We start from the raw sequence: 22,500 nt of genomic DNA on the forward strand, positions 1-22,500 counted from the left end.
ATATGACTTCAGACGGTGCTTCCTACAATCTTCAGAGCCGCTTGTTTCGATTCGTTTTCACTCGATGGAAAGTGTCGGTTTTGGTACAACCTGTCGTTTCTAGCACGATTTCGGAACATAATTGGGTGAATCATAGGTATTGCCCGGTCGTTGTTGTTGTTGTTGTTTCTTGTTTTTATTTGACTTTCCTTGACTCTAATTCTACCACGATCAAAATGAACACACACACACACACACACACACGGACTGTGTTTCTGCATCTGTGTGTGTGGATGTAAGTCCATACGTGCGCTAACGTGAGTTCGTGTGCGTGTATGTGTGGTGCGTCTGTACCTGCGTTGGTATTTGTGCTTTGTGCACGCGCGCGTGCGTGTGTGTGTGTGTGTGTGTATGCATGTGTGCAAATTTGCGCATGTAAATTCATAAATGTGGTGAGAAAATTGGATGGTGTATCGGAAACAAAGACTGATATGATATGAATACAGTGTACTATGTACACACACCGTTTATAAGCAAGGTCCTCTGAATCATGAACACTTGAGGATAAATACGGTGTGTCGACGTTTCTGAAGAACTCACAGAGAATGGATAAGCCTGTGTCGTGTAATGATGATGATGATTATCATAGTGCATCAACACAGCGCTTTCAAACCTCTCAAAGCACTTTACAGTAGTATGTCAGTCAGGACACGAAGCGCGCTCGCACACACACACATATATATATATATATATATATTTCTTGGATGAAATAGATGCGGATCCATACAAATTGATACAGATATAGAATGGAGTGCCTTGGTTATATAGATACTGCTTGAAAAATATGAACGCTTTTTGATTTGATACGAAAGAATAATGTGGCGAGGAGAGTAAATGATTAACAAATAATAATGATATATATATATATATATATATATATATATATATATATATATATGCATATATATATATATATAAAGAGTGGTAACTCTCTCCACACACAAGGTACACAACTTTCAAATCAATGCTGCTGATGCTGATCTTATTCAGCTGGCACACAGGTAAAATAAAAGGTACATTGGAACAAGCCGAGATACTGTATACAGTACAGATGCTGTATGCTCTTGTGTACGGGGAGAGCCACCACTCTTTATTTGATCTTTGATTTGATTCAAAGGGTCTGAGCGACGGACTGTGACAGATTGGAAAAGGCAGTGAATTCCATGTGTTTGGGTGTTTTTTTTTTGTTTTTTTTTTTTTTCTTTTTTTTTTAGCCGAAGAACTAACTTAAAGGTTCACTGCTGTTCAGTTTGGGAACGCAGAACGATTCTATAATGAGCAGTAGAGCGGAGAAACCCTGAACAGAGGGATGATACTTTGCTTAAACGAAGTAGCTGGGCGTCGATCCTCGATCTATACAAAAAATTCAGTGCTTTCGCTGGTATCCCGACGAAAATGTCATTGAACGACATCGGTAATCGTTACGTACGATAATTTTGGTAAGAGTTCGTCAGTAAAAAAAAAAAAAAAAAAAAAAAAAAAAAGTTGGAGTTCGTTGGTAATTTTGGTGGAAGACTTGGCAAATATATAGTCTGGAGGAGGAGGAGGTCACGTGGCCCATCTGTGGATCAAGGGTTTGATTCCTAGTTGGACTTTTCTGAGCGCGGTTCTATCGGCCATCGTAGTGAAAAGTTCTTGCAGGAGGACAGCAGCGAAAGCAAACTTCAAGAATCAAGAAAGGTCCGCGTTGACTTTCATTGACCGAGAATTGAACGTCATACATCCGTTGATTATTCGGGGACCGATGTCGAGCTGTTCGCTGCACATCGGTCGAGGATCGATGCCCAGCGCCGGTATTGCTTAAAAGGTCAGGGATATTATTTGTATTACTATTGCTGTATTAGTCCTTTTTTTTTGTCTTTTTTGTTTTTGTTTTTTGGTCACAACAGATTTATCTGTGTGAATTTCGGGCTGCTCTCCCAAGGAGAGCGCGTCGCTACACTGAGAGCGCCACCCTTTTTTTTTTTCTTTTTTTTTCCTGCGAGCAGTTTTGTTTATCGAAGTGGATTTTTGAACAGATTGTTGCCAGGGAAAACCCTTTTGTTGCCGTGGGTTCTTTTACGTGCGCTAAGTGCATGCTGAACACGGGACGTCGGTTTATCGTCCCATCCGAATGACTAGCATCCAGACCACCACTCAAGGTCTAGTGGAGTGGGAAAAATTACTGGCAGCTGTGCCGGAATTCGAACCAGCGCGCTCAGATTCTCTCGCTTTCTAGGCGGACGCGTTACCTCTAGGCCATCACTCCACACTATGGATATATTGATGAGGTACAGTTCCAGAAATCACATGAAAAACAACAACAAAAAAAGAGATATGAGATCTTGTTGCTTCAGGAATGTCAGCGTTGTAACGACTCTCCGCTGTTTTATTCTTGGTATTCAGACCAGAATGGTCACAGACTGTATTGTATTGTATAGTTGGTTTTTGTTTTGTTGCTGTTGTTGTTGTTGTTTGTTTTTTTGTTGTTTTTTTTCTTTCCCTGCATTTTATTTCATTTATTTATATATTATTAATTTGTTTATCTATCTTCTTACATTTTTATTTATTTATTTATGTTTATTTTATCATTTAATTTATATTTTCTATGTTTATTCATTCTAGACGCGTTGGGTTACACTGCTGGTCAGACATCTGCTCAACAGATGTGGTGTAGCTTGTATGGATTTGTCCGAACGTAATGACGCCTCCTTAAGTAACTGAATTGAGCTGAACTGAAGTGCATGGTATTGGACGTATTGTCTGTATTGGCTTTTGTCATAACAGACTTCTCCGTGTGAATTTCGGGCTGCTCTGTCCGAACTGGGAGAGCGCGTCGCCACAGTCTAACGCCACCCACATTTTTTTTTCTGTCTGCAAATGTATTTGTTTAATCATCAAAGTTAAAATTTTCTACAAAATTTTGTCAGGGACAAGCCTTTTATTGCCATTGGTTCTTTTACATGCGCTAGCTGGGTGCATGATGCACACGGAACCTCGGTTTTTCGTCTTATCTGAAAGACTAGTACCCTGACCACCACTGAAAACTAGTAAGGGTGGGGGGAAGGGTGTGTGTGTGTGTAAAATTACTGTTGCGCATATAAAACTTAAAAATTGCGGTCTATAGCTCCACTGTTTTGGTATTTTTGTATCCTTGACGATTTAGGTACCATACTACCAATGTGGGTCGGTGATACCAAAATGGCGATCTGATGACCGCTCAGTCCAACATAGCAAGGCAAGGCAAGGCAACAAGGTTATTTTATGTACCCTCTAGGGACATTGAAACATTGTACATGAACATCTTTCACACACACACCATATAAAATAACAAAAAGAGTGATGTCCAAACAATAATCAAACACAACAAGCCCACACAATCTAACAAACAAATGCACATTAACTCTCCCCATACGAACGGCGAAAGAGATGACGTTAACAGCGTTTCACCCCAGTTACCATCATCAAAATATTGCAAGCGGAAGGCTCTTATACAGAAGAGGTGAATGTTGACAAAGAATACCACAATTCTGACGACGGAAGCTAAAGGTTGGGCCATTCAGACACCCACTGGACATCCGAGGGGTCTGTGTAGAGGAGAAGAGAGGACTGGCCGTACTGAGTGAGTTAACAATCTTCTTTTTTTTTCCCCACGTCAAAACAGATAATGTTATTTTCGCTATCAGTATCCTTTTTTTTTCTTTTTTTTTTTTTTTTTTTTTTTTACTGAAATTAATGAGACACGCATCATCGAAAAGAAGGTTTGGAGTTTTTGATAACATTCCATCGGTATACAGACAATCACGGAGCCTCCGCTCCTTTTTTTGGAGGAAAAAGTATCTGGGATTTGTTCCTGTGTAATTTTATTTGCCAAGTGTTGCTAGCTGACTCGGTAGCAAAAGCAAGTTTGGCTTCAAGTTGTGTGTGTACCTTGTGTCTGTACGGAGACAGTCACCACTCTTTATTGTTTGTTTGTCATTAATTTTGCTCTCCTGGTCTTGTTGTTATTATTATTATTATTATTATTATTATTATTATTATTATTATTATTATTATTATTATTATTATTATTATCATTGTTAAATGTGTGTCTGCATGTTTTACATTTATTTGCTTATTTATCATCATTGTTGTGTTTTGTGTGTGTGTGTGTGTGTGTGTGTGTGTGTGTGTGTGTGTGTGTGTGTGTGTGTGTGTGTGTGTGTGTGTGTGTGTGTGTGTGTGTGTGTGTGTGTGTGTGTATGTGTAGGTGCGCGCGCGCGCTTAGAGTTGACTTCATCAAGATTTTGCGCCTTATAAATATTATTATTATTAGCAATAGTATTTTTATGTATTTATCTATTATTTTATTATTTTTAAAAAAATGTTATTTTAATTTATTTTATTTTATTTCTTTTTTTTTTCTCAAGACCTGACTAAGCGCGTTGGGTTACACTGCTGGTCAGGCATCTGCTTGGCAGATGTGGTGTAGCGTATATGGATTTGACCGAACGCAGTGACGTCTCCTTGAGCTACTGATACTAATACTGATACTGTTGTTGTTAAAAAGCCTATGTTTAATGGATGGCTATATTTCGAAAGAATATCAAATCAATCCACCATTGTCGTAAATAAGAGGAGCATGCCAGTGGTTCCACTTGGTGGAGGCAAAGCTGTTTTGTTGTTGTTGTTGTTTTGTTTTTTGTTGTTGTTGTTTTTTTGTTTTGTTTTGTTTTTGTTTTTTTGTTTTTTGTTGTGTTTTTTTGGTTTTTTGGGTTGTTTTTTTTTTGGGGGGGGGGTTGTTTTTTTTATTTTTTTGTTGTTTTTTTTGGCTGCTCCGTGTGAACCTACATGGTTTCATACACGGTCTTGAAATGCTTTTCCCGTCTTTTTTCGGGCTTTGTTTTTAGTTGTTGTTTTTTTAATCGCCCATGAGTAGTCAGTTGGCAGAATTTGGTTGTTTGCCTGTTGAACCATCCCAACGCCGACTGTCTTAAAACTCTCCTGGCCGAGAGAGTGGGAAGGGGTGTGTGTGTGTGTCTCTGTAGGGGGGGCGGGGGCCGGGGGATGGATTTGGGGGCTGTAACTTGGGCAAGACACTCTCCAATGTAATCAAATTCTAGCCCAGATAGTTGGGGCTGCTAGCAGTTGCCTCCTCTGCTGTTCTGATGGTCGGTTATAGACGAACGTGACTGACTATCATACAAAATATATATATACACACACACATAGATAACCCAGACCTCATTGCTATCAGTTAAACATAAACCGAATTACTATCCATTGTGTTCGGACCAGACGTCTGTATGTCCACTCGCTCACAATCACAAGCCCGATTTCCATTCACTCCACACACAGACCACACTCATAATACCTGATTGCTGCCCGCACACAGCTGTGCAGCTCCCCACCAGTTGCGCTCTGCCCGCACGAACAAATTTCCTGTGCAACTCAAAGTAACTTACACTGCTAACTCTTTGGCTATCACACGCACGTAGGCTCTCTCTCTCTCTCTCTCTCTCTCTCTCTCTCTCTCTCTCTCTCTCTCGCACACACACACACACACACACACACACACACACACACAGAGATTCATGCATGCATGCATGCACACACGTAAACACACGCCCCCGCCCCACCCCCCTGGCCCCCTCCGCCTCCCATCCTCCCCTTCCCACACACGTACATACATTCATACAGCTACACACACACACACACACACACACACACACACACACACACACACACACACATGCAAACACACACACACACACACACACACACACACACACACACACACACAAACACACACACATGCAAACACACCCACAACACACACACACACACACACACACACACACACACACACACACAGACACACACACACGTACAACACGTGAACAACACGTACAACAAGTCTTTCTTTATGTTCTCCCCCCACCCCCGCCCCCCCCCCCTCCCCTCCACACCCCCCAACACCACCAGACGGCAGCAGGGCAGCTGGAGGAGTTCTTCCTGTTCGGCTGCTTCCTGGAGGCGTCCATGATTGACCGCAAGCTGTCGGAGAAACCCTTACACTTCGAGTGCAGCATCGGCAACGCCGGGAACGTGCTGGATGGCTACAACCCTCCCACCAAGGCGTAAGTCATGTGTGTCTTTTCGTTTCTGTAGCTTAGTTTGTTGTTGAGGTACCGGCCCCACCCGGTACACACACAGTGGAGTGATGGCCTAGAGGTAACGCGTCCGCCTAGGAAGCGAGAGACTCTGAGCGCGCTGGTTCGAATCACGGCTCAGCCGCCGATATTTTCTCCCCCTCCACTAGACCTTGAGTGGTGGTCTGGACGCTAGTCATTCGGATGAGGCGATAAACCGAGGTCCCGTGTGCAGCATGCACTTAGCGCACGTAAAAGAACCCACGGCAACAAAAGGGTTGTTCCTGGCAAAATTCTGTAGAAAAATCCACTTCGATAGGAAAAACAAATAAAACTGCACGCAGGAAAAAAAAAAAAAAAAAAAATGGGTGGCGCTGTAGTATAGCGACGCGCTCTTCCTGGGGAGAGCAGCCCGAATTTCACACAGAGAAATCTGTTGTGATAAAAAAAAAGAAATACAAATACAAATACCCCAGCCACCAAGGCGTTTGTCGTGTGGGTCTTCCTTCTTCTTCTCCTCCGTCCGTGGGCTGCAACTCCCACGTTCTCTCGTGGGTACACGGGTGGGCTTTTATGTGTATGACCGTGTTTACCCCGCCATGTAGGCAGCCATACTCCGTTTTCGGGGGCGTGCATGCTGGGTATGTTCTTGTTTCCATGACCCACGTTGCGTATTTGATCTTCTGCATGCCATGCGTATACACACGAAGGGGGTTCAGGCACTAAGCAGGTCTGTAACATAATTATGTTGACCTGGGAGATCGGGGAAAAAAAAAAAATCTACACCCTTTTCCCACCAGGCGCCGTTACCGAGATTCGAACCCGGGACCCTCAGATTCAAAGACCAACGCTTTAGCCACTCGGCATATTGCGCCCGCCACGTGTGTCTTTCATTTCTGTAGCTTAATTTCTATATTGTTGAGGAGTATATACCGGCCCGACCCTCCCACCAAGGCATCAGTCGAGTGTCTTTCGTTATCTTTGGCTTAGTCTCTTCGTTGTTGAGGTACTGTTTCAGTTTCAGTTTCAGTAGCTCAAGGAGGCGTCACTGCGTTCGGACAAATGCATATACGCTACACCACATCTGCCAAGCAGATGCCTGACCAGCAGCGTAACCCGACGCGTTTAGTCAGGCCTTGAGAAAAAAGAAGATAAATACATAAAAAAGAACTACTACTACTAATAATAATAATATGTTTAAGGCGCAAAAACTTGATGAAGTAAACTATAAGCGTACAAAAAAATAAATAAATAAATAAATAATAAATATTAAAATAGATAAATAAATAAATAGATAAGTTGAGGTACTGCCTGGCCCGACCAACCCATCAAGAAGTGATGCAGTCAGTCGTGTGTCTTTCCTTTGTGTAGCTTAGTTAGCTTGCTGTTGAAGTGCTGTCACGACCTACTCACCAAGGCGTGATTGGGTCGTGTGTCTTTCCTTTCTGTAGCTTAGTTAGCTTGCTGTTGAAGTGCTGACACGACCTACTCACCAAGGCGTGATTGGGTCATGTGTTTTTCGTTTCTGTAGCTTAGTCAGTTTGTCGTTCAGGTACCACCCCGACCCTTTCACCAAGGCCTGTTTCAGTCAGTCGTGTGGCTTTCGTTTCTGTAGCTTAGTTAGCTTGTCGTTGAGGTACTGGCTGTTAGTTAGCGTGTTGTTGAGGTATTGTACTGGTTGTTAGTTTGTTGTTGAGGTACTTCACTGGCTGTTAGCTTATTGTTGAGGTACTTCACTGGCTGTTAGTTAGCTTGTTGTTGAGGTACTGCCTTTTAGTTAGCTTGTTGTTGAGGTGCTTCACTGGCTGTTAGCTTGTTGTTGAGGTACTTCACTGGCTGTTAGTTAGCTTGTTGTTGAGGTACTGGCTGTTAGCTTGTTGTTGAGGTGCTTCAGTGGCTGTTAGCATGTTGTTGAGGTACTTCACTGGCTGTTAGTCAGCTTGTTGTTGAGGTACTGGCTGTTAGCTTGTTGTTGAGGTACTTCACTGGCTGTTAGCTTGTTGTTGAGGTGCTTCACTGGCTGTTAGCTTGTTGTTGAGGTACTTCACTGGCTGTTAGCTTGTTGTTGAGGTACTTCACTGGCTGTTAGTTAGCTTGTTGTTGAGGTACTGGCTGTTAGCTTGTTGTTGAAGTACTGGCTGTTAGGTAACTTGTTGTTGAGGTACTGTACTGGCTGTTAGGTAACTTGTTGTTGAGGTACTGTACTGGCTGTTAGCTTGTTGTTGAGGTACTGGCTGTTAGCTTGTTGTTGAGGTACTGGCTGTTAGGTAACTTGTTGTTGAGGTACTACACTGGCTGTTAGTCAGCTTGTTGTTGAGGTACTGTACTGGCTGTTAGTTAACTTGTTGTTGAGGTACTGTACTGGCTGTTAGTTAGCTTGTTGTTGAGGTACTGTACTGGCTGTTAGTTAGCTTGCTGTTGAGGTATTGTACTGGCTGTTAGTTAGCTTGTTGTTGAGGTACTGTACTGGCTGTTAGCTTGTTGTTGAGGTACTGTACTAGCTGTTAGTTAGCTTGTTGTTGAGGTACTTCACTGGCTGTTAGTTAGCTTGTTGTTGAGGTACTGTACTGGCTGTTAGCTTGTTGAGGTACTTCACTGGCTGTTAGTTAGCTTGTTGTTGAGGTACTGGCTGTTAGTTAGCTTGTTGTTGAGGTACTGGCTGTTAGTTAGCTTGTTGTTGAGGTACTGTACTGGCTGTTAGCTTGTTGTTGAGGTACTGTACTGGTTGTTAGTTAGCTTGTTGTTGAGGTACTGTACTGGCTGTTAGTTAGCTTGTTGTTGAGGTACTGGCTGTTAGTTAGCTTGTTGTTGAGGTACTGTACTGGCTGTTAGCTTGTTGTTGAGGTACTGTACTGGTTGTTAGTTAGCTTGTTGTTGAGGTACTGTACTGGCTGTTAGCTTGTTGTTGAGGTACTATACTGACTGTTAGCTTGTTGTTGAGGTACTGTACTGACTGTTAGTTAGCTTGTTGTTGAGATACTGGCTGTTAGCTTGTTGTTGAGGTACTGTACTGGCTGTTAGCTAGCTTGTTATTGAGGTACTGTTCTGGATGTTAGTTAGCTTGTTGTTGAGGTACTGTACTGACTGTTAGTTAGCTTGTTGTTGAGATACTGGCTGTTAGCTTGTTGTTGAGGTACTGTACTGGCTGTTAGCTTGTTGTTGAGGTACTGTACTGGCTGTTAGCTTGTTGTTGAGGTACTGTACTGGCTGTTAGCTTGTTGTTGAGGTACTGTACTGGCTGTTAGTTAGCTTGTTGTTGAGGTACTGGCTGTTAGTTAGCTTGTTGTTGAGGTACTGTACTGGCTGTTAGTTAGCTTGTTGTTGAGGTACTATACTGGCTGTTAGTTAGCTTGTTGTTGAGGTACTGGCTGTTAGTTAGCTTGTTGTCGAGGTACTGGCAGTTAGCTTGTTGTTGAGGTGCTGGCTGTTAGTTAGCTTGTTGTTGAGGTGCTGGCTGTTAGTTAGCTTGTTGTCGAGGTACTGGCTGTTAGTTAGCTTGTTGTTGAGGTACTGTACTGGCTGTTAGTTAGCTTGTTGTCGAGGTACTGGCTGTTAGTTAGCTTGTTGTTGAGGTACTGTACTGGCTGTTAGTTAGCTTGTTGTCGAGGTACTGGCTGTTAGCTTGTTGTTGAGGTGCTGTAATGGCTGTTAGTTAGCTTGTTGTTGAGGTGCTGTACTGGCTGTTAGTTAGCTTGTTGTTGAGGTACTGTACTGGCTGTTAGCGTGTTGTTGAGGTACTGTACTGGCTGTTAGCTTGTTGTTGAGGTATGGCTGTTAGTTAGCTTGTTGCTGAGGTATTGTACTGGCTGTTAGTTAGCTTGTTGTTGAGGCACTGTACTGGCTGTTAGTTAGCTTGTTGTTGAGGTACTGGCTGTTAGTTTGTTGTTGAGGTACTGTATTGGCTGTTAGTTAGCTTGTTATTGAGGTACTGTACTGGCTGTTAGCTAGCTTGTTGTTGAGGTACTGGCTGTTAGCTTGTTGTTGAGGTACTGTATTGGCTGTTAGTTAGCTTGTTATTGAGGTACTGTACTGGCTGTTAGCTAGCTTGTTGTTGAGGCACTGGCTGTTAGTTAGCTTGTTGAGATACTGGCTGTTAGCTTGTTGTTGAGGTACTGTACTGGCTGTTAGCTTGTTGTTGAGGTACTGGCTGTTAGCTTGTTGTTGAGGTACTGTACTGGCTGTTAGCTTGCTGTTGAGGTACTGGCTGTTAGCTTGTTGTGAGGTATTGGCTGTTAGTTTGTTATTGAGGTACTGTACTGGCTGTTAGTTACCTTGTTGTTGAGGTACTGTACTGGCTGTTAGTTAGCTTGTTGTTGAGGTACTGGCTGTTAGTTACCTTGTTGTTGAGGTACTGTACTGGCTGTTAGTTAGCTTGTTGTTGAGGTACTGGCTGTTAGTTAGCTTGTTGTTGAGGTACTGTACTGGCTGTTAGCTTGCTGTTGAGGTACTGGCTGTTAGCTTGTTGTGAGGTATTGGCTGTTAGTTAACTTGCTGTTGAGGTACTGGCTGTTAGCTAGCTTGTTGTTGAGGTACTGGCTGTTAGTTTGTAGTTGAGGTACTGTATTGGCTGTTAGTTAGCTTGTTGTTGAGGTACTGTACTGGCTGTTAGCTTGTTGTTGAGGTACTGTATTGGCTGTTAGTTAGCTTGTTATTGAGGTACTGTACTGGCTGTTAGCTAGCTTGTTGTTGAGGCACTGGCTGTTAGTTAGCTTGTTGAGATACTGGCTGTTAGTTAGCTTGTTGTTGAGGTACTGTATTGGCTGTTAGTTAGTTTGTGGTTGAGGTACTGTACTGGCTGTTAGCTTGTTGTTGAGGTACTGTACTGGCTGTTAGCTTGCTGTTGAGGTACTGGCTGTTAGCTTGTTGTGAGGTATTGGCTGTTAGTTTGTTATTGAGGTACTGTACTGGCTGTTAGTTACCTTGTTGTTGAGGTACTGTACTGGCTGTTAGTTAGCTTGTTGTTGAGGTACTGGCTGTTAGTTACCTTGTTGTTGAGGTACTGTACTGGCTGTTAGTTAGCTTGTTGTTGAGGCACTGTACTGGCTGTTAGTTAGCTTGTTGTTGAGGCACTGTACTGGCTGTTAGTTAGCTTGTTGTTGAGGCACTGTACTGGCTGTTAGTTAGCTTGTTGTTGAGGTACTGTACTGGCTGTTAGTTAGCTTGTTGTTGAGGTACTGTACTGGCTGTTAGTTAGCTTGTTGTTGAGGCACTGTACTGGCTTTTAGTTAGCTTGTTGAGGTACTGGCTGTTAGTTAACTTGCTGTTGAGGTACTGGCTGTTAGCTTGTTGTTGAGGTACTGGCTGTTAGCTTGTTGTTGAGGTACTGTATTGGCTGTTAGTTAGCTTGTTATTGAGGTACTGTACTGGCTGTTAGCTTGTTGTTGAGGTACTGGCTGTTAGCTTGTTGTTGAGGTACTGTACTGGCTGTTAGTTAGCTTGTTGTTGAGGTACTGGCTGGCCCGACGCAACAACTGCAGTTGACCCTGAAGAAGCTGTGCGGTTGCTGTGTGGAGGACCTGCAGCGTACAGTTAGCTGCCTTCATCGCGGAGACTTGGGTGTCCATCTGATCTAACGAAAAGGGGAAAAAAAGAAGTTTTTGTTGGCTTGTTTGTTACATTTTATTTTATTCTATTCTATTTTACCTTATCTTATCTCTTTCTTTCTTTCTTTCTTTCCTTCCATTAGAATTTTAGTGGTGGTCTTGGCCGCCAGTAGTTCGGATCAGACGATAAACTGAGGTCTTGCGTGTGTAGCATGCATTTTGTCTACGTGTGTAGCATGCATTTTGTGCACGTAAAAGAACTCGCTCGGCAGCAAAAAGGTTGTTGTCCTGGCAAAAACTCTGTAGCAAAACCCACCTTGATTGGAAAACAAATACACTTGCAGGCAGATAAAAAAAAAGGCAGAAAAAAAAACAAAACAAAAAAAAACCCACCCAGAATGCGTGGCGCTCCAGTGTTAATCCACCTAGCGCACGTAAAAGAACCCACGGCAACAAAAGTGTTGGTCCTGGCAAAATTCTATAGAAAAATCCACTTCGATAGGAAAAACAAATAAACCAGTTGCACGCAGGGGGAAAAAAGTATGGCGCTGTAGTATAGCGACGCGCTCTCCCTGGGGAGAGCAGCCCGAATTTAACACAGAGAAATCTGTTGTGATGATAAAAAGAAATACAAAATACAAACAAATATTTTTTTCAGGCTCACTGGAGACGGTCTAAGCCATGTGAGCCGTGATTACTCCGTTTGTGCAAACCGTAGTAGTAGCAGTCTTCAGTTTAACGTCTTTCAACTGTTAGTGATATTACTTATTAGACGGAAGAAAGAAAAAAGGGGGGGGGGGGGGGGGGGGGCAGAGCGGGGGCGTGGTGGTAGGAACAGTACTGGGCAGAGGGTGAAGAATGGTGTGTGTGTGTGTATGTGTATGTGCGCGTGTGTGATGGGGAAAGATACAAAGCGTTGGAAAAAATAAAAGGGAGACATAAGCATAATAGGAGGTAACGCTAACATCAAACAACTATAACAAATGCCTTACTGGACAATGCAGCAAACCTTCTGCAATAGCAGATAACATCTTGGAATAGTCAAAACTACATTCACAAGAATTTTCCTAGAAGTTTGGTAAAAACGATTTTAGATTCTGTTGTGCAAACCGTGTTATTCCTGGCTGTTTGTGTCCAAGTATCTGAACTCCTTTGGGGTGATTTTTAACTCACTCAGTACGGCCAGTCCTCTCTTCTCCTCTACACAGACCCTTCGGGTGTCCAGTGGGTGTCTGAATGACCCAAGCTTTAGCTTCCGTCGTCAGAATTATGGTATTCTTTGTCAACATTCACCTCTTCAGTATAAGAGCCTTCCGCTTGCAATGTTTTGAAGATGGTAACTGGGGTGAAACGCTGTTAAGTCTCTCCATACGAACGGCAAAAGAGACGACGTTAACAGCGTTTCACCCCAGTTACCATCATCAATACATTGCAAGCGGAAGGCTCTTATACTGAAGAGGTGAATGTTGACAAAGAATACCACAATTCTGACAACAGAAGCTAAAGCTTGGGTCATTCAGACACCCACTGGACATCCGAGGGGTCTGTGTAGAGGAGAAGAGAGGACTGGCCGTACTGAGTAAGTTAACGTCGTCTCTTTCGCCGTTCGTATGGAGAGTTCACCAGCGTTTCTTGCGTTTCTGTGTCTGTGTGCTTTTGCCTGCCTTATTGTGTCGGTGTTTGCGCTTAAGTGTGGGCGTGTGTGGCTTTGTTGAACAATGCTGATTTTCGTTATCTTCATTTGCCCTCAACGCCAGTACCTTTCTCTCAGCTATGTTCAAATGTATTTACTTCTTTGTTCATTTTGCCTTATCATTTTTATTTAATCTATATGGTAATGTTTTACACAAAGCTAGGATAGTTGTCATGTTCAAGAATAGGGAGAGATGATGCATTAATTGTCTTACTGATCTGGTTGGTAGAGTGGTTAGAGGGCCGGCTGGCTAACTGGACTGGGCTGATGAATAAGAAATCATGTTTAGGGTCTCTGTTTCATCAGTACAGCCGGATTAGAAAGCCTTGCTTATCGGAAACAAAACATCTTTAACTCCTAACCATGGAGGAAAAGGGAGATTTATACGTAAAGTCTGACCAGCTCGTGTGGTGGTGTTGATCGGCTGTTGGCCATGCTGACTGGTCTTTTGGGGTTTGGTGTCTTGAAATTACTGTGGTTTTGGATTAAGGTTCTTGGGTTTGAGGTCGCTGGGTTCATTGTCTTGGTTGATCTCTAATAATGATAATGGTATTTATATAGCGCTGAATCTTGTGCAGAGACAAATCTAAGCGCTTTCACACCAGTCATTCACACGCATGCATAACTCAAAAACTGAAGAAACTGAAGATAAGGAAGAGGTAGGCACGGGAGGCTATTTTGTGAAGAGGTGGCCAGACTTGAAAGAGCTGAGTGCGGAGACCTGACAAAGCAACAGAGAAAGTTCATTCCAAATACAAGGTCCAGAGACAGAGAAAGAACGGCGTCCAACAGTGGAGTGTTTGAATCTGGGTATGCGATCTCTGTGTTTCTGGGTTGATTACCTCAGTTCCTTGTCCTTGGAGTGGTGCCCAGCTTATATCACAGACTAGACATAAGTTTACAGGTGGGCCAACAGCAAAGTGAGAGCTGTATGATCAATGTTTTCTCCATTGCAATGGGAAGTCGTTTACATCCTAGTCTTTTGTGAAGGACTATGACTCTCAAACTAGAAGGCAGGATTGCACTAGTGCTGCATCTTTGGGGTGAATTGGCCTTAGGGAACCATCCCACCGCCGACTGTCCTAAAGCCCTCTTGACCGAGTGAGTGGGGATGTAACACTTAGGCAAGACACTCTCCACTATCATCAAATTCTAGCCCAGATAGTCGCGGGACAGCAGTTGCCTCCTCTGCTGCTCTGATGGTCGTAGTCGCGCACGACTGACTATCAAACACATTGTCTTTGGATTAGTTGTCCTTGGAATCGTTGATCCTGTGCATGTCAGTTCACAGCACAGCGGTGGCCTGGCGGTGATGCACCTTATCAAGCGAGTGTCCATGAGTTCGAATCCCACACACGGACCGGGGTTTTTACTTCCTCCCCACTCTCCTTCCATTAGTTCTTGATACGTGGTCTGAGTGCTAGTATTTTGGATGGGGCTAAATACCGAGCACCCGTGTGAAACATGCATTGAGCGCACTGTAGAGAATCAACTGTAACAATGGAAAAAAGGTTGTCCCTGGTTAAAATCTTGAAGAACAGAATCCAATTTGACGGAACTAGTTTTTTTTTCATATTTCAATGTTGTCGTTTGAAATCATATGAATGCAAAAAAGAAACAACAACAAACAAAAAACAAAAACAAAAAAACACAAAAAAAAACAAGATGTAAGAGGAGAGCTAGAAAGAATTGAATTTGGCCACTGTTGACTTGTATATCAGCGATTCAAGTTCTGATAATTGATTTAGTGTACTTAGGCCGTTGGGAATGGGGCAGGAGTAACAACAACACCAACACCAACAACAACACCAACACCATCAATGATAATACCAAAAACCATTTCAATTGCAGCTGAGCTGAATGATGTTTTGTTGTGTAACGTATTTTATGATAACTGATGTTGTGCTTTTTTTTTTATTTGTTTTTTGTCGTTGGTATTTTGTTTGGGTTTTTTTGTTTGTTTGTTTTTGTGATGGGGGTGGCGGGGGTTCTTTTTGCTGCTGACCGCAGTGAAGGCGAGGAGGATGCAGGGGGAGGAGGGGGAGGGGGAGGAGGTGTTGGGGAGGATGAGGGGCCCTCCATCCACCTGGACGTTCCCAAGTGGCAGAGCACCACCCCCACCCAGAAACCACTCACCCGGGACAGGTAGAGAGAGAGAGAGAGAGTGTGAGTGTGTGTGTGTGTGTGTGTGTGTTTGTGTGTGTGTGTCGTGTCGTGTAGTGTGTGTAGTTTGGTTTGGCATGGTATGGTGTGGTTGGGGTGTGTGTGTGTGTGTGTGTGTGTGTGTGTGTGTGTGTGTGTTTGCGTTAGAGAATATTTTTTGTGTCGTGTAGTGTAGTGTGCTGTATATATATATATATATATATATATATATATATATATATATATATATATATATATATATAGATAGATAGATAGATAGATAGATAGATATAGATATATCGGGTGTCCCAAAAAAGTGAATTGTTTTTTGACAAGTATTTTCTCTTTGATAGAGAAACCGAATTCATTGAAAATTTTCAAACAGTAACTTTAGGGTATCATCAACAAGTCTGCAAAATATCTAAAAGTTCAGACGCTCGTATGTACTTGTGTGCGTGTGTGTGCCTGTGTCTGGATCTTTGTGAATATATGTATGTATCTGTACGTGTGTGAATGGGTGCGCGCGCATGTGTGACATGACATGACACATTGCAGGAACTACTACCACCTGCCTTACTACGACAGCAAGCCGTGTGTCTACATCAGGGAGCACATGGTCGACCATCGGCGGCGGATGTACAATAGCAACATCATCGATAAGATTGCCGACAAGCTGGTCAGTCGGTCTGTTTTGTGTGTGTGTGTGTGTGTGTGTGTGTGTGTGTGTGTGTGTGTGTGTATGCACGCGCGCATTTCTATATGCATATGTGAATGTTGGTCGCGCGCGTGTGTGTGTATGTTGCAGGTGTGTGTGTGTGTGTGTGTGTGTGTGTGTGTGTGTGTGCGCGCGTGAGCTCTTATCTTGTGTGCATTGTATTTCAGGACTTGTGCCCTAGGTCATCCTTTCTCTTGGGAAAGTATCTGATAGTCGTGTTGATGATGACGTTTGAAATGAACAACAATCTGACTTCATTTTTGTGTGTGTGCGTTTTATTTTATTTTATTTTGTTATCCATTTATTAATGTATTTCCTCTTCCTCTTCCTCTTCTTCTTCGAGCTTCTGCTACCACGGTGAAAATACAAGTGCAGGAACTGCTGCTGCTGTTGTTACCGCTACTACGTTCGGCAGGATATAGTTGTCATCGTAGTAGTAGTTGTAGTGGTAGTAGTAAATAGTAGTATTCGGAACAGCAGCAGCAACAATAGCAGTGCAGCCATCACCACCCCAACCGCGACACATTCACCACCACCACCACCACCATCGCCACGGTCATCACTAACATCACCAACAACATCCACCACCAATATCATCACCACTACCACCCATAACCATCACTGACCAGACCCCAAACAACCCACCGGTATATTAGTTATAATATTTAGTTATCATGATTATAATTATTAAAAAAGATATACACGTAAGATATAATTGATGAAGGTGGAAGATGTGGAGATGACGCTGCTGTGGAGGTCCATTTTAGGTTGATGTTGATGAGAAGAAGAATAAGAAGAAGAATTAATGTTAGTATTATCATTATCATCATAATCATCAGCAGCATGGTCATCACTGGCGGTGAGTCTCGTGGAATAGACTCGGACCAAAGCGCTTTCATTCAAACCACAACCACCAGTCCATTCCTCCATCACACACGCAAGCTGCTGAATCTTCTGAGAGGGATAAAAAAAAAAAAAACGACGGAAGACAAACTTGTATAAACGATAACTTCCTCTGTGTGTGTGTGTGTGTGTGTGTGTGTGTGTGTGTGTGTGTGTGTGTGTGTGTGTGTGTGTGTGTGTGTGTGTGTGTGTGTGTGTGTTTGTGTGTGTGTGTGTGTGTGTGTGTGTGTGTGTGTGTGTGTGTGTGTGTGTGTTTGTGTGTGTGTGGTGATGTGTGTGTGTGTGAATATGTGTGTGTGTATGTGTGTGTGTGTGCGTGCGTCTGTCTGTATGTATGTGCGTGCGTGTGTATGCATGTGTCTGTGTATGTGTACGTGTGTGTGTATCTGTGTGTGTGTGTGTGTGTGTGTGTGTGTGTGTGTGTGTGTGTTTGCGTCTGCGTGCGTCCCTGCGCGCTTCCAGGAGGACGGACTGGGCGAGGTTCAGGACAAGGTGTCCCAGGAGATGCCCTTCCCGGAGCGACGCCTGCGGGCCGTGTACGAGGAGCTGGGCCAGGGGTGCTCCAAGTTCGTGTCCCTCGTCCGCTCCAGCTCAGCTTCCGGGTCGGGGTCCTCGGCAAAGGCGTCTTCCTCTTCTTCTTCTTCTTCCCGCACCAAGCTGGATAGAGAGAGACACAAGTGTCTTATCCGTGAGATGGTGCGTTGTGTGTGGTGGGTTTGGTGTGTGTGTGGGGGGTGGGGGGGGTGATAGGTGGGTGGTAGGTGTGTGTGTGGGAGGGAGGTGTGTGTGTGTGTGTGTGTGTGTGTGCTATGTCACGCCTTAACTCCCTCCTTCCCATGCCCTTTTTTTTTTTTTTTTTTTTTTTTCAGGACCAGTTGTCGACCCTGGCCCGCACCATGAAGAACACGGTGACGAAACACAACATGAGGGAGAAACTAAGGGCAGGGCAGCAGTACCTGCTGAAGTTGAGAACCCTGATGGTGGAGGTGAGAGGTTGTTGTTGTGTTGTTGTTCGTTCGTTTTGGGAGATAGCGGATGATTCGTGTTGTTGCTGTTGTTGTGTTGTTGTTCGTTCGTTTTTGGGAGATAGCGGATGATTCGTGTTGTTGCTGTTGTTGTGTTGTTGTTCGTTCGTTTTGGGAGATAGCGGATGATTTGTGTTGTTGTGTTGTTGTTCGTTCGTTTTGGGAGATAGCGGATGATTTGTGTTGTTGCTGTTGTTGTGTTGTTGTTCGTTCGTTTTTGGGAGATAGCGGATGATTTGTGTTGTTGCTGTTGTTGTGTTGTTGTCCGTTCGTTTTTGGGAGATAGCGGGTGATTTGTGTTGTTGTGTTGTTGTTCGTTCGTTTTTGGGAGATAGCGGATGATTCGTGTTGTTGCTGTTGTTGTTGTTCGTTCGTTTTGGGAGATAGCGGATGATTTGTGTTGTTGTGTTGTTGTTCGTTCGTTTTGGGAGATAGCGGATGATTTGTGTTGTTGCTGTTGTTGTGTTGTTGTTCGTTCGTTTTGGGAGATAGCGGATGATTTGTGTTGTTGCTGTTGTTGTTGTTCGTTCGTTTTTGGGAGATAGTGGATGATTTGTGTTGTTGCTGTTGTTGTGTTGTTGTTCGTTCGTTTTGGGAGATAGCGGATGATTTGTGTTGTTGTTGTTGTTGTGTTGTTGTTCGTTCGTTTTGGGAGATAGCGGATGATTCGTGTTGTTGCTGTTGTTGTGTTGTTGTTCGTTCGTTTTGGGAGATAGCGGATGATTCGTGTTGTTGCTGTTGTTGTGTTGTTGTTCGTTCGTTTTGGGAGATAGCGGATGATTTGTGTTGTTGCTGTTGTTGTGTTGTTGTTCGTTCGTTTTGGGAGATAGCGGACGATTTGTGTTGTCTGTTGTTGTTCGTTCGTTTTGGGAGATAGTGGATGATTTGTGTTGTTGCTGTTGTTGTTGGTTGTGGTGATGGTGTTGTTGTAATTCATTTCGTTCGATTCGGTAGATAGTGGATGATTTGTGTTGTTGTTTTTGTGGTTGTTGGTTCGTTCGTTCGTTCGATTCGGGAGTTGGCGGTTGGCGGTGTGTCTTGCTGCCAGTTTAGTTGTGTTCAGTCGTGAGAGAGAGAGAGAGAGAGAGAGAGAGAGAGAGAGAGAATATGCAAATGTGAATGGTGTATCTATCAGTGAACAAATACCAGTGCAAAATATTCAACAACAACAACAGAATGAAATTTCAACAAACAAACAAAAAATAGTGCTAGAAATGAGAAACAATAGTTCGTGACCTGGCTACGAGATCACACCATGAAGAACACGGTGACGAAACAAAACATGAGGGAGAAACTGAGGGTAGGGCAGCAGTACCTGCTCAAGCTGAGGACCCTGATGGTGGAGGTGAGAGGTCAGGTCAGGTTAGGTCAGGTTAGCTCAGGTCAGGTCGGGTGGCACTGCCATGAAGGGTACTTCGCTCACTGACGCGGTGGTATGGGGAGAGGTGGGGGGGGGGGGGCAGAGGCAGGGGCAAGCTTATTATAGAGATAAGGTAACACTGATGTATTATCAAATCATTTATCGATTGTTTGTGGAAATAAAGCTTTTCCCCCCTCATTTATCGACTGCAGGTTGATAAAGCTTCCACCTCACCCAACCTTCCAACCTGCCCTTCATTCAGCCATCGTCTTTGCGGGAATAAAGCTTCCTCTCCATCATTTATCGAATGTCATTGCAGAATATACCCCCCACCCCCCCTTTCCATTTATCGATTGTCTTTGCGGTAATAAAGCTTCCTTTCCCCTCATTTATCGAATGTCTTTGCGGAATATTCCCCCCCCCTCCCTTTCATTCATTTATTGTCATTGCGGGAATAAAGCTCCTTCTCCTCATTTATCGAATATCTCTGCGGAATATACCGCCTCCCCCCCCCCCCCCCCCCTTCCATTTATCGATTGTCTTTGCGGTAATAAAGCTTCCTTTCCCCACATTTATCAAATGTACTTTGCAGCAGTTAAGCTCCCTCCCCCCGCCACACACCCCCACCCCCGCCCCCGGCCCCCCGCCCCGCATTTTATCGACTGCTTTTGAGGTAAACAAAGCTTATTTACCTTATTCCCATATTCATGGATTGCCTTTGTTATAACAAAGCCCTCCACCCTGTTTTTTTTTCGATTGCCTTTGCGGTAACAGAGCTCCCACCCTTCATTTGTCGATGTCATGGCGGCAATTAAGTTTTTTTCACTCTTATTTTATCGACTGAATTTGTGGTAATAATTTTTTTTTTTTTTTTTTTTTTTTTTTTTGCGCCTTATTCACTTAATCCTCGATTGTCTTTGTCATGATAACCCTTCCCACCCCCCACCCCCCACCCCCAACACACACACACACACACACGCCACATTTATAGATTGTCTTTGCGGTGATAAGAAAAGCTTCTTCCACCACCCCCCCTCCCCCTCCCACCCCCACGCCCCCAATCTCAATTGATAAAATGTCTTCATGGTCTGTCTGTCTGTATTTAACCCCTCCACCGCCATCCTCCGCCCCCCCCCCTCTCCCTCCCCACACCCTCGACAGCCTCAGCACGCCCTTCCGGACCTGTTCATCTGGCTGATCAGCGGCAGCAGACGGGTGGCCTACCACAGGATCCCAGCCCGCCACATCATCTACTCCATCGTGGACGAGGAGCGAGGCAAGGACTGCGGCAAGGTGCTGACGCTGTTCCTCCGGGTGCGTTATCAATTATCGATATATATATATATGTATGTATGTATGTATGTATATGTATGTATGTATGTATATGTATATATATATATATATATATATATATATATATATATATATATATATATATATAATCAAGGAGGGATTGTGTGTGTGTGTGTGTGGACACACAATGGGCTATACCAACACCTCATCCTCCCCCCCTCCCCCAACCCACCCCCGAAAAAAACTCACATTGACACACAGTAGACTCTACCAACCTCCCAACCTCTACCCCCCCCCCCCAAAAAAAAAAAAAAATCAACAGCAAAAAAATTGACACACAATGGACTATACCTACCTTTCCCCTTGTTACCCCCAACAGAAAGCTACATTCCCACACAATGGACTCTGCCTATCCCCCCCCCTCCCGCCCTCCGCCCCCTCTGTCCAAAAAAAATGAAAAATGAAAAAAAACAAAAAAAAAACAACCCTCACTCTTCCATTCTCTTCATACACCCCACGTCTCCCTCCACACACCCCTCCCCCCACCAAAAAGAAAAAAAAATACTGCCACATTGACACACAATGGACACTACCTACACCCATCTCTCCCCCCACCCCATCCCACCCCAAAATAAAAATCCACCCTGACACGCAATAAACTGTACCGTCCCCCCCCTCACCCCCCAAGCCCCCTCCTCCCCCCAAGAAGAAAACAACTAAAATATCACAACAATGGATTCTTACCTTACCCTCACCCTACCCATTTCCCCTAAAACCCACACTGACTGACCCAGCCACACGTGTTCACCAATGGACCCTTCTTGCGCCTAACCCTATCTCTCACCCACCCGGCTACAGCTGCCCGGGAAGAAGGCGAGCGGGCAGGCCGGGTGGACGATCCAGACCAAGCTGCAGCTGTTCCTGTGGCTGGGCCTGACCAAGCACAAGAAGGACTTTCTCCAGGGTCTTCCGGGCGGCTACGAGGACAGCAAGGCGCTCCTCAACGCCGTCAAACCCACAGGCGTCCCTCCTCGCTTCATCCAGTACACAGGTTCGCTGATGGCTGGTTTTTTGCTTTTTTTTGGAGGGGGGGGGGCTTGGGGGGAGGGCTGGGGTTGGGTTTTGGTTTGGGAATTGGTTGTAGGTGGGTGGTTTGTGTGTGGATTGGGTTTGGGTTAAGGGGTTGGTTTTTACTGTTCTCAAGATACATGGATAGCGCATGCCTTCATTCAGCCCCCTTGCTAACTGGAGCCAGCGGATGTGTTCAGCCAGTATGCTTCTCGTGTCAATATAGCGCGAATCGGCGACTTCACATGTGTAGCCGAGCGCAGCTGGCTTCACGTCCAGCTTTCACTTGCTCGCGGCATTAGTTAAGCTGACATTCCTGTGTGTGTCTCCACTGCAAGTTTGCGCCACGTGTCACTGCACTGTTTTCCTGTATTAACTTTGGTAGATAAACCATTGGCAGATTTCAATCAAGACACAACATTTGGCATATCGTGGGGGCAAGCATAACACGATTTCATCAAAGATACAAGGCTACAGTTCAGAAACTACCACCAGTTAGTCAACGGACTGACGGCCGGATACGTAAAACAATATGGCGTCCAGTTGGCTTCAGTTTTCCTGGCAAATGAGCTATCCATGATTTTTTTGGACCAGTGGGTTGGTTTGGAT

At 44.2% G+C, this 22,500-nt stretch overlaps 1 protein-coding gene across 1 annotated transcript in view; it reads left to right on the forward strand.

Moving 5' to 3' along the window:
• Positions 1–22,500, forward strand: part of LOC143295115 (otoferlin-like) — a 566,370-nt gene that overhangs the window by 419,611 nt on the left and 124,259 nt on the right. Inside the window, 9 exon segments of the mRNA XM_076606678.1 lie at positions 5,983–6,137; positions 13,257–13,271; positions 15,107–15,134; positions 15,451–15,530; positions 16,083–16,203; positions 17,608–17,841; positions 18,015–18,131; positions 20,692–20,844; positions 21,682–21,874. Coding sequence (XP_076462793.1) covers positions 5,983–6,137; positions 13,257–13,271; positions 15,107–15,134; positions 15,451–15,530; positions 16,083–16,203; positions 17,608–17,841; positions 18,015–18,131; positions 20,692–20,844; positions 21,682–21,874 — 1,096 coding nt within the window.

The sequence above is a fragment of the Babylonia areolata genome, chromosome 20 (genome assembly GCF_041734735.1).
Source record: "Babylonia areolata isolate BAREFJ2019XMU chromosome 20, ASM4173473v1, whole genome shotgun sequence".
In the NCBI taxonomy this organism is placed as follows: domain Eukaryota; kingdom Metazoa; phylum Mollusca; class Gastropoda; order Neogastropoda; family Buccinidae; genus Babylonia; species Babylonia areolata.